This window comes from Poecilia formosa, unplaced genomic scaffold (genome assembly GCF_000485575.1).
Source record: "Poecilia formosa unplaced genomic scaffold, Poecilia_formosa-5.1.2 Scaffold126, whole genome shotgun sequence".
Classification (NCBI taxonomy): domain Eukaryota; kingdom Metazoa; phylum Chordata; class Actinopteri; order Cyprinodontiformes; family Poeciliidae; genus Poecilia; species Poecilia formosa.
Genome location: NW_006800065.1, coordinates 683,532 through 695,509, shown reverse-complemented (window position 1 = coordinate 695,509; position 11,978 = coordinate 683,532). Strand labels below are relative to the sequence as shown.

The 11,978-nt window shown below is 40.0% G+C and overlaps 2 protein-coding genes and 1 long non-coding RNA gene across 3 annotated transcripts in view; 1 reads left to right on the top strand and 2 right to left on the bottom strand.

The window, feature by feature from the left end:
• igf2b (insulin-like growth factor 2b) overlaps window positions 1-748 on the bottom strand; it is a 6,568-nt gene extending 5,820 nt beyond the window's left edge. The window contains exon 1 of the mRNA XM_007561419.2: window positions 512-748. Within this exon, the coding sequence (XP_007561481.1) occupies window positions 512-598 (87 nt within the window). The 5' untranslated portion in view covers window positions 599-748. The remainder of the gene's footprint in view (window positions 1-511) is intronic.
• Window positions 749-1,991: 1,243 nt separating this feature from the next.
• On the bottom strand, window positions 1,992-11,898 carry th (tyrosine hydroxylase). The gene is made up of 13 exons (XM_007561418.2): window positions 11,633-11,898; window positions 10,948-11,151; window positions 9,958-10,132; window positions 9,752-9,840; window positions 9,551-9,618; window positions 9,405-9,455; window positions 6,747-6,892; window positions 6,509-6,644; window positions 4,678-4,747; window positions 4,520-4,576; window positions 4,293-4,388; window positions 4,068-4,201; window positions 1,992-3,573 (listed from the first exon to the last, which is right to left on the bottom strand). The coding sequence occupies exons 1-13, from the start codon at window positions 11,714-11,716 to the stop codon at window positions 3,414-3,416; spliced, it is 1,470 nt and encodes a 489-aa protein (XP_007561480.1). The 5' UTR covers window positions 11,717-11,898; the 3' UTR covers window positions 1,992-3,413.
• LOC103144428 (uncharacterized) lies at window positions 7,302-7,873 on the top strand. The gene is made up of 2 exons (XR_476912.2): window positions 7,302-7,728; window positions 7,800-7,873. It is a non-coding gene; the product is annotated as an uncharacterized LOC103144428 (long non-coding RNA).
• Window positions 11,899-11,978: the final 80 nt, after the last annotated feature.

Here is an 11,978-nt window from a genome sequence, read left to right as displayed (position 1 = left end):
TCCTCCTCCTCCTCCTCCACCTCCATCCCAGAAAGTTGCAAGGCCGGCTGCTCGATAGTTAACTACCCCAAAAATACAGACTCAGCATATAATTTCCCCTTGCACACCCCGGAGTGAGCTCAATGACCCTCAGACCTACCGCCCCCTGTCTGCTGGCAAGGCGACCAGCTGTTCTTGCGCCCGTGTCCGGCGAACGGCGCAACATCCAGGTCAGGGGAGATTAAAACCAAAGCTTTCGTTTCTTGTCTTTTTTTTTTTTTTTTTTTTTTTTTGTCGTGGCATTAAAAACCCATGCTCTCTTTGTAGTTTGTGCATCCTGAACTTTCTCTTGCTGCATGCAAATCAAGAAATCCCGCTTGTTCAAAATGCAGAAAACTGATGCCATCAAGCATCTATGTGCCTCCCCTAACTACCCCACCATCCGCAACAAATCCACTCTTCCCACAGCCTGAGCCCTCTCACAGCTCAAACTGGGGGGGGGGTGATCTGAAACTATTTGTGCTCCAGTTACCTTCATCCTGCAGCTCTCCGTTCTCCGGCAGGTGTGACAAAGTGAGTGGTGTCCGGATCTTTGCTGGGTTTCCATGTCAGATGGCATCAGGGTAGTCAAAGTCGCGGGGAGTTATTTTGGTAGGCGATATTGCAGGTGAGTTAGTTTCCCAGTTGGTTTGGCTATAATAGAGATGATGTGTGAGAGGCTGTCCCAAAGACCAGGCGACAGGCAAAACTTCTCCGGGAGAACTATTATATACTAAAACACGCCCCTTACACCCATCCTCGTCCTCGCTCCTCCTCTTGATAAAAAAAAAGAAAATGGCCCAGAGATGTTGGAAAAGTGCTTACAGGAAAAAAAAAAAAAAAAAACGCGCAAAAGAGGGAAGAACAAGAGGGAGAGAGCGAGAGTCGCCAAATTTGGAACTCTTCCACTGGCATTTTCTGCGTTTACGCTCTGTAACCTACAATCACACTGTTTACACAGGGCGCAGACTGAACGAGAATAGTTCGTAATTCCTGCGACTCCAAGAAAAATGTCAATGTCTCCGCCCTGCTGTAATTAAGATTAAGATTGAGTGGAATCATTGTGCACAGAGTCTGCGGGCTGTCCTCTGACTCAGGTGTGCATATAAAAGTAAATGGGGGGAGGGGGGAGTCAAAGGTGGTCTGACGGTGGAAAGTGGAAGATTGGACTGTGGTTTACCGACCTGATGCTGATGCACAGAAGCAGGATGCAGCAGTGACTCTAAAATAGCCATCAATTGGAGCCATCAGGGAGTCAAATAGTAATAATAATAATAAACAGAATCCGGATATATGGCATCAAAAAGAGCAAACAAGTCAAGTTTTCTTTAAATAAGATTCCAGGATTTTAACTCATCAAGAGGAGCAGCTTTAGTGTAAAGAAAATATCTCAAACTTTATAGATAACAAGGGAGATCACATCATTTTCTAAATGAGAATATACAAGGGGGGTGTCCACTATGCAAGTGTCTTCTTCAGAAAAAAAAAAAAAGGTAGAAATCTCCAAAGTCAGACTGACACCTACTGGTCCAGATCGCGAAGCTCCCTTTGTTTGTCTCGCAGCTTGAAATCAGCGGCAAATGCTGCTGATCTGCTGATCCGGGATCTGATTTGCAGCCTCGTTCTCGACCGGGCAGTCGGTGATGTGTCCGGACAAAACTCTCCACAGGGTGCCGATGCATTTGAAATCCAGTGTTGGATTGTCTTGTCACAGGATCAGACCCAAAGAGCTGCCGACAAGAAAGCGCCATTTTTGACAACAAATGTATTGATTTTTTTTATATTCTTAGCATAATGTCTAGTGTCACTAAATTACTTGATACTTAATTGATGTTTTCGCAACTTACAACAGTTGTTTAGAAATGTGGAAGATGTTTCTCGAGTCGACTGCTCTCATTTGATGATGTCCAACATAAAATTGTGAGGCTGATGTGATCATGAATTGTACAAAAGATTCATTTCAGACAGAGAGATATGTTACAACTATTTATTTCTGGTCATTTTGATGATGATTAAGGCTTACAGATGAAGAAAGCCTTTAGTTCAGGTCCTCAAAAAATATATAACACTTCACCTCACTTTTTTTTCTGCCACTCAGTTTTCCATTTAATTGTTTGAATATGCCAGTCTGTGACCAGTCAACCTCTTTAGGATGAGCATTTTTTGGCTTAACCATCCTTAAAATTTGATAAATGAATTTTCTGTTTTTCAACTTGTTCATGTAATCTAATTTATTGAGCCATACCTGTATCATATATTTGTTTAATAAGCTAATTTCAAGACCTTTAAAAGTTTCTGTATTAAGTGTGTATGGAGCGTGCTTAAGTGTTTATCCACTCTTCACTTCTCCAGTTACAATGTAATTAACTGAGTACTTAGAAAAATAATTAACTAATTAATTTGTCTTCAGCCATTACACTTATCTAGAACACTTGAATATTGATTAAAACCTGATGCAAGAGCAGTTAAATTCTAACAGTTTGTTTTATGGTGTATGTGCAGACATATAATTCAGTATAGAAAAGAAAACCATAATATGAATTATTAGTTTTGGAAAAAAACAGAACATTGTAGGTTTTGCCCAGATGATGAACAAGAATTTTGTTTCATAGTAAAACCTTTAAACTTTACAGACATTTTCAACTTGTAGGAGTGCTCCCTCTTGTGGCATATAGGTGAGAAAGTCTTATTTTATTTATTTTTATTTATTTATTTTTTTGACAATTGACACAGTGCAAAACCCAAGTAAACAACAGTTATTTAACAATGTTTATTTGCAATTGTTATTGGATGTATCTTTTTTCTCATTTTTTAACTTTTTTCATCATGCATGTAAAACCAAATGAGGCAAATACAGCACAGATAATGACAAATTAATGTGAAAACCCCTATTCAATGCAGAAAAATAAATCATTTAAGAAGCACTTACAATATATTTAAATATATATATTTTTGTTAAAACAAAGGACTAAAATGTACACTTTGGAATATAATCTCCACTAAACTGCTACATTTCTTTGATTTTAAAATAATTTATATTATTTATTTCATTTTCTTTGAATACATTCAGAAATACAACTCTCTTTGATTGTGGCTCCGGTGTTGGTACATGTGAACACTTTTACATATTAAAGCGTGAAATTTGTCCAGTCAAGTAGAACCACAGTACATTATTCCACAAATGCATTCACACTGGGGGAAGTGGTCGACATCGGTGGCCCTTTCCCTACACACACACACACACACACACACACACACACACACACACACACACAAACTGCAACAACTCAACATCGTACTGGATTTACAGCACATAAAGATACGCACGTTAGTCTCGTCACACTTTGGACACTGCAGAGCTCAGCGTAGAGAAAGCAAACAACCGGCAGAGGTCGTCATGACAAAACGGCGAGGGCATCGGTCAGCACCTTGATCTCATCTTTCACACCTTCCAGACCACCTTGGATCTTCAGAGGATTGTCCAGGACCTCGACGCTGCATGTGTACGGATCGTACCTCACCGAGAACGGACGCTTGATGCCTGCTACGTATGTTCTGGTAAAAGAAAAAATTGTGAGAGGATCAAGTGAGATATCAATGCATGAAAGCACTTTATAAAAGAATAAGAAAACATTGCTCTACAAAGTAGATAAAAAAAAACAACATCCTTTGTCCTACTTGCTTTGTTTTTCCAAACATCTCCATGCTGGCTATCTTCTCATCTCGTCACCTTGTTCTTATGTCATTTGCTGTATCCCATTGGAGACTAAAGACTGTCAAAACACTCACTGAAGCTACTTGTTTTGCAGAGCAACATTATCTGTTTGCCAAATAAAACTGCAGAGTTTTGCCTTGGTAAGAAAGGCTATATTAGTAACAGCTGTCTTCTGGCTGCTATGGCTGACCTACAACAGTTTGTGGCCTCGGGCTTGGCTGGCTGTTCTCTGACCTTGTCCTCACACAACCTCTTGTTCTTTTTCTTCTCCGTTTCTTTCTTCTCCTTTCATATGATCCTATATATCTGTATAACTCAATAAAGAACTAAGTACCTGAACTTCTCCTTGGCATCTGGAAAGCTCTCTGAAACAAAGTAGACTGGCTGGTAGGTCTGGTCTTGATAGGGCTGCAACGCTGCAGCCTCTGGATCAAACTCCCGCACCTCGGGTTCATCAGAGAGAGAATGCTGAAAGGAGGTGACGGGGAAGGAGTTAGATGGGAGCTCACTCGGCTGTGTTTTCTTGTTTTTAAAGAAAGACAAATATGCTGCAACGTACCACAAGCTCTCCATAGGAAGAAAGCAGCCCAGCCCCATAAGCTTTAACCTCACCGTTTTGCTTACAGAGACCATATTCGACTGTAAACCAGTACAGCTGGTGAGAGAAACAACAAAGAATAGTGTCAACATTAACAAAATTAACTGCACATGTGTCACTTATTGTAACGTTATAGCTTAAACACAGTCTTTTCAGTGATTTCATTGCAGTCAGAACAAGACTCTTACTGTAGATAGTTTCTCTATGTCTTCATCTGATGCCCCTAGTGATGCCAGTCCAAGGTTCTGCAGAACAAAACCAAAAAAAAAAAAAAACCCAAAAAACGTCATTGAAACATCAAAGCTCCACACTGCAGAAAATAATCTGAAAGTCATTGGACTCTAACCTGTGAAAACTGGGCAAAAGTGCGATCAGCCAACATGGGGACATGGCCCAGGAGTTCATGGACACAGTCCCTGAAAATAAAGACAAACTCAACTTTGAACATGCAAAGAAAATTCTGAGGAAACATACCTAAATTACTTTCACTGAATGCTGGTGTAGTGGCAAAAACAATAGAGTTAGACAGAAAACAAAACAAAAATGTAATTTACCATCAAACAAGCTGGAAAACTATAGAAGCAAAAGGAAGTTTTCTCATTTATTCCTTCACAGATAATTTGTGTGGAACTTTCTTAAAAATTAACTCAGCTAAATCATTTTTAACTGACTTATTTGGTGCAAAAATGGCAGTTCTGTACTTTGCTCTGCATTTTGTGTTCACTGATTTGCTGATCCCACATTCATTTTGTAAAGCACAGAAATTATCACATAACCTGCACCTCAATGAAAATTAAACACCTCAGACCGTATAAAAAGGCCCCTAACCAATAGTTGTGTCTGACATTAAATCAGACCAAACTTTATCGGTTTTAGATCAGGCAGGATTACCAACATATGTTCTATTTGCTATATCCTAGAATAATGAACAACATATTTTTTTAGGGATGTTTTCAAATCTTATTTAATTGTAGATTTCATAGGAGCTTCTTGTTTACGTATTTTAACCTGTACATATAAAGAACCACACAGGGAGTAGTATCACTTCAGCCTTTGCAAAGGGGGAGAGTCTCAGTGGTGCCTCAGGACAACTCCAGCTTGTCCCCCTGCAGCAGCCTGGTTTCATTCAAAGTGGGCTGGGGGTCGGTCATAAAACAGAAACTTAAAGATAAGGAGTACAGGGGTCTCTCTGAACTAGCCGAAACCGGTTTCTCCAAGAACAGGATGGTCCACCTCATCCTGTTTCCAGCTTAGAGTAGAGAGACAAACAACTTATTCATGAGATAACTATTTGCAAAACTCTGACACTTCTCAGATTAGTTTGTTGGAATATTTAGACTATTCATTGGGAAAGAATGGAAAGAGTGGGTATATCTAAGTCGGGTTAACAAGATGCCTTGTGAGCACTCATCCTTTTGGGCTTTGCCCACAAACCTTAGAGTGGAGTGGAGTTAAAAACAGAACAAAACATTGACTTGGTTCAGTCTATAAGCCACTTTGTATCTAATTTGACCCATTTGTTGCGAGCTTTAACTTCCTGGCTGATGTCTGGAGAAGCTGCTGCAATATTTCCCACATAATGTTCATTCCCCATGATGTCAACCCATTTGCGAAGGGTACAAGTTTCCCCTGCAGTAAAACACCTACACAACATGATGCTGCCACCATCACACTTCTCATTTGTTGTTGGTGTTCTCAGTCATACAAGCTTCTCAGTTTTGTTCCAGACATAGGCCACTGTGGTCGACCTTCAGTTTTAGTCTCATCCAACCATGGGACATGACTCCAAAGACGTTTTTACCCAAATGTGCGTTTGCAAGATGGATGTGGCTTTTTGTGTTGCTTTTGGAGAAAGGCTTTTTCCTTCCTGAGAGACTTTTCAGTCCATGTAGGAAGGGACTTGTCATCAACATAATCAGCTGGGCTTTCCTAAAGCTTTGCAGAGCATAGTTATTTTAACATATACCAACTTCTAAATTTAAACACAGTAATAAAGAATTGTCTGGAAAAACAATTATGATTTTGGCATTTGGCAAATACATTTTGTAATCCTAACCAACATAAAAAAAGGAAGAAATAGTCTTTAATATCAGACAGTAGGAAAATTAAATGAATTTTATATGGTATGTACAGCTAGTTTTAACTTTGTGCCCCCATAGAATCACATTAATACTCACGGTTCTGGGGAGTGATTGGGGGAAGAGGCATGTCGGATGTACTGGGTGCACTGGAACACGCGATATGCCAGACTTGCCAGAAAGTCTCTGGCTGAGAGCAGGCCTGCCACCGGACGCAGCTGAAACCCTGTGCGTTCTGCGTCAGTTCAAAACATTTTATAAGCGCACCAAGACTGTGGAATCACACAACATCTGTGCTTAGGTTTCATTCCTTTCATAGATTACATTCAGATGATACCTTTAAGGAAGCGTGACACGTCTTCCAACTGGGGAATGTTGTCTGGACTGTAGCCGCAGTGCTTCTCCAGCAGACGAAAGGCCTCGAGGTGTTCTTTGCAGGCGTGGGTGATGTACAAGTCTCTAAGGGTCGAGTAGACTTGACGCCTACATGAAATAAAATAAAACGAAGCCTCAGTTTCCGAAAGCTTCTTTGCTTTAAAAGTGAGGATGCTGACTGAGGACTGAAAATGTGGTCAAACCAGTTATAAAATTGATAATGACTTTACTTCTGAGTCGATCAGGCTTATGTTTCCTTCTTATTTTTATTATCTTTAGCACTGTGTTAAATCCCTTTATGAACAGGAGTATCTACAGCTATTCAAGAACAAGTTTCTTTCTCAAATAGCTTGGGGCCAAGTTTAGGATTAGTTGTTTCATTACATTCCACTGAGTCACGCCTATCACTGCCACCTGCTGGTGTAAGTTCACAAAATCTCTCCAAACAGCCTGTGTCTTGCCAGTGAGACTCTTACTGCTGCGATCCTGATCTGTGTGGCTGGCGTGAGTGAGACATCTTTCCTTTAAGATGATCTCTGCAGGGGGGCTCCGAAGCCGGGTGATGCCAGCACACCTGTAAAGAATCATCTTCCTCTGGTCTGTTGGCGTTTATAAGGAACTGCCGGACAAACAACCATTCAGCGCCCGACGATTAACCTCAGTTTGATATGATCAAGTCTTCCACGTCTAATTTATGTTCTATGATCCGAGTTCCTGGTCTGAATTCGCCTCGTCTCCTCCGAGTTTTAAAGATTTAACGCCTCTCTGTTTCCTGTTTGAAGATATCCAGGCTCGCTCATTCCTGGTTGTCCTCCTGCAGCAGATCTGCCAAGACGCTCCTGCCTGCCCGCTCTCCTCCGAGCCGCTCTACCCCTGAATCCGCCGCTGTTCGCCGCACTCAGGATCAGAACCTCTTCCCCGAGCCTCATGTCCACCAGAACTCCGTAAGAAATCTGCCCTTTCTCAGGTCTCCTTTCCGAAAACGGGAACTAACAGATCTCATCATCCCTTATAGCTGTTGCCAATCTTCCCGTCTCATCCTCGGGAGCCGTCCTGTTACGAACCTGTAAAATAAATCTTCTTAAACTATCTCAGTTGTCCGTGTCCGATTCTGAATGTGTGCTACATGTACGACACTTGCAATCGGAGCTATTGCAAATATCACGAATTGCTAAGGACGTGATTTAAGTATTGATTTTTACAATGAGGACGAATCAGCTGTCGATTTATTTTATTTTTTTTAGTTACTAGAAATGTCATGCGTCACTGACTAAATCTGTTGCAATACTGGTACTGTGCTGATCTTAAACATACTTGTACATTATACTTTTTTTGTTACAAAAATGTTTCGGTGTCTGGAGATGTCTAACAATAAAAACATAAAATATTTGTGCCTAAAATAGTTGGTTTCATGACTCTTTATACCCATAAATCAATCAATCCATATAACAATATGAACACTATAAGGAACCCTACTCATTTTCTTCAGTTTAACATTCTGCATAAAAACCTACATTCTGGCATTCATAGGCAGAACCACAGCAGGATATTAAGAAGCTGTGAAGAACTAGCAAAAAAAAAAAATGACTGTTCATTGTGAGACACACCCAGGCTACTGGAAACTGAATGCTCCTCTACTGCCCTCTGGCTGTACATTATTTACTGGAGGATTCATAATATTTGGCCCAAAAGTATGATTTATTATTTATGATCACTGGCAATTCTGTACCGTGGCGTAATTCTTCTGCTGCCCCAAATCCAACTACTCTCATATCCAGATTAAGTCTGCAAAATGTTTAACTCTGTAACTTATCAGAAACATTAAAAACTGTTACTGACCTAATATTGAGACAGACAGGTAGGTAGGTAGTCTAATATATAATGTGCTTTTGGAACCTGTCCAATTCTAAGGTGATCCTAATCTAAAAAAAAAAAAAAAAAGTCACATTTTCTCTTTCAAAGAATGTTGTTCAGTGGAGAATCATCCATTTAAAAAAAAATAACTTATTGAACTATAAAATGTTAAACACAGTTCAAACTCTTGAATAAACACAGAAATGTCCCTTTTTGTAGCACTAACCCATGCTACAAAGGACAAATTACTGCAAATTACATTAACTCGATGTTTCTCAATTGTAGTCCTCACGCCTCTCCTGCTCTGCATGTTTTAGCCACACACCTGGACTGAATCTGTGGGTGATTAACAGCCTTCTGCAGTACTTGATGGTCATGCAACCATTTGAATCAGCTGTTCTGGAATAAAGGCACATCTAAAACATGCAGAGCAGGGGGGCCTGAGGACTGAAATTGAGACGCGCCGCATTAACTGCAGCGTTATCAGTCAAATTATTTTTAGTGCTTACAGTCTGCACACCACAGGGGTACCCACTCCCATTCATTTAACATTCAAATAAGCTATGCAAAAGTAGCTCGGGGTAAGTTTTTATTGTTTTGTTTTTATTTGGTTGATTTTTCACCTCTTGGTGCCCCAAACGCCATGTTACACACGTCAACAACTGCCACAGCAAGACTGAATTTATTCTGTGGAAGAATGAGTGTGGGGAAAAAAAACAAAACAATGTTTGTAAATTTTAACCATTTTTACTTTGTAGGTTCTTACCATGTGCTAATCTCCTCTTCTGTGTACTCCACTCTAGGAATCGGTTGCCCGCTGCAGACACAGATATATAAACACACATTTGTCAAAAAAAATCTCAAAGTATTTCTGCTCATCTCTGTCTGTGAAGTGAAACTGCTTTTTCTCACTGTTTGTATGTGAAAGCAATGTCCCCGATCAGTTTTCTTCTCTCTCTGTAGGCTGGGTCTCTGTATCCCTGGTCAAATCACATATCAAAGACACTGGTCAGACTGTCTGCGTTATGACATAATGGCACAAAGTCATAACAGCCCCTTGTACTGTGATCTGTATTCCTGCTCTTCCTTGCTCCTGGCAAATGCATTACTTACAGGGTGATCTTCATCTAGGTCTGGATCAAATTTTGTGACCAGATGATGGCATCTATCCAGATCTGCTATTTTCTTTGGGAACCAGTGAACTGGTACGGAAGAAGTAGAAAGAAAACATAGAAATGTAATGACACTTTGTGGTTCTTATTTGAGCAAAACAGCAGATTTGTTATACAGATGATCTCCGAAGTAAAATGTATGATTACATTTGACTTCTTTGGTGGTTTTGACATCCTCTGCATTTCTCTTGATAGAGCTGACCAGAGTACTGACGTCTGAGAGGTGCAGCTCACAGCGCACAAAGTACTCCAGGCCCTCGAGGTTCTCCCTCAACTTTCTGGATGGTCGAGTTTCCAAGTGGTGAATTTTGGCTTCAAACGTCTGAAATACAATCAGCACACTTATGAGGGATGGATGACACATGATTCTTCCACAGTTAAAGCCATAACTCCATTGTTCAATTGTGATGTTATGTTTTTGCATTCGTTCCTCCTCTCTATTAAACAAACTGGGCTCATGAATGCAAATAATTCTGCGTCCCGGTGCGTAGTGAAAGCTGGCTTTCAGACTCACCACAATACTCATGGTTTTTCAACATGCTGGTTATTCCAGATTTTTTTTAGGCAGCATGTATTTCAAAGCTTATAAATTCCAGATTTAATTTTATATATATATATATATATATATATATATATATATATATATATAATTTCCCCTTGGGGATCAATAAAGGCTATTGTATTCTATTCTATATATACGGTAATTGAGATATTTCAAATATTTAACTTACAAACTTTTATCTATGTTTATGAAAAAGTTACATAAAAATTGTAGATTTATTATAGAAGTTGTGTAAAATATATCTGAGATATATTTATGGATAAGTAACATTCAAAAAGTCTTTATAAATTGCTCACACACAATAACAGCCAGATTTTATTATTTCTGGTTGAGGTTAATTTTGTTTTATTTTTTTCTTATTTTATTTTATTTTATTTTTTTAAGTACATAATTTTATTTTTAACATGAAAAACCTTGATTTAAGTCTGATTGAAATAGCGTGGAAGGTTTTAACCCACATCGCTCATCTAAGAGCCTTGACTAATATATAAAATACATTTGAACTTGCATCCAACTCAAGCCAACAAAGTCACACCGAGTTCCATTTTTAAGTCTCAAATTAATCTGCCTCCTACCTCGAAGACTTTGAGTGTCTTGGACAGCGCAGGTGCTTTCGAGTTCCTCAAAGTGAAGAAGATGTTCAGCAGCGCTTTTCCGTCCTCCTCCTCAAACACGATCTGCTCGGTGGCCTCCGCTGCTTCCGCCGCTGCCGCGGCAGCTTCTCTCTCCTTCCGCGCATCCTCGATCAAACTCTGCCGTCTTCCGATGAACCTCTGAGACTGTTAGAGGAGCAAAAAATATCCCTCCTGCATTATGTGATTTCATCTCCCAGGCAGAACATACACACACACACACACACACACACACACACACACAACATCAGATACGGGCAACTGTTTGTCTATTCTTACTTTTTGGACTTTGGGTATTGGACGGGAGCGCTTTACATCTCCAAATGCGCATTGGGACAGCAATGCATTCGAGGTAAACCCTAAAACATAACTATACCACAGTGTATATTTTAGCACTCTTTGGAGCAGGACTGAGGGGCGATTTTGATTATTGAAACAAAACACCTTACGCGCTGTCAGTACCGCATGGCGTTGCGTAAATTCGGTATTGCGCTTTATTCTAGACGTATCCACATTTAGCGGTTCCGAATTATGACAACTTACGAAAAGCATAAATACACCGAGACTCTTCTAAATTAGCAAACTTGATAATTATTATAACTTTTTTTTTTTTCATATTCTTTCTTACCGTGATGGAATCCGACCTCTCCAGCTCGGACGCGGCTCTGCGGATGCTCTTGGTGGAGGACGTGGAGCTGCTAGAAAGAGGCATCTTCAGGCTTTAAGATCGACGGTCAGCTGTAGCAGAGGTGAAAGTGTGTTTGCGGCTCTCTGTGCTGGGAGGTCTTTCACATTTTTTTAGCGGACAGGTTTACTCTTTTTATAGCATCATTTGTTTGCGGTTTCTGACGTCAAACGCGCTAATCTCACTCGAATCAATCAGTGCATTGAATCAGACTCAGTCTCGCTTGGATCTGTCCATATATACTGTCCATACATACATATACATACATATATATATATATATATATATA

Coding starts and splice junctions, on each gene's coding strand:
- th (XM_007561418.2), bottom strand. CDS start 11,716: ATGCCTCTTTCTAGCAGCTCCACGTCCTCCACCAAGAGCATCCGCAGA. Junction 10,133..10,947: donor AGACACTCAAAGTCTTCGAG/GTAGGAGGCAGA, acceptor ATTGTATTTCAG/ACGTTTGAAGCCAAAATTCA. Junction 9,619..9,751: donor ACCTAGATGAAGATCACCCT/GTAAGTAATGCA, acceptor TGATTTGACCAG/GGATACAGAGACCCAGCCTA.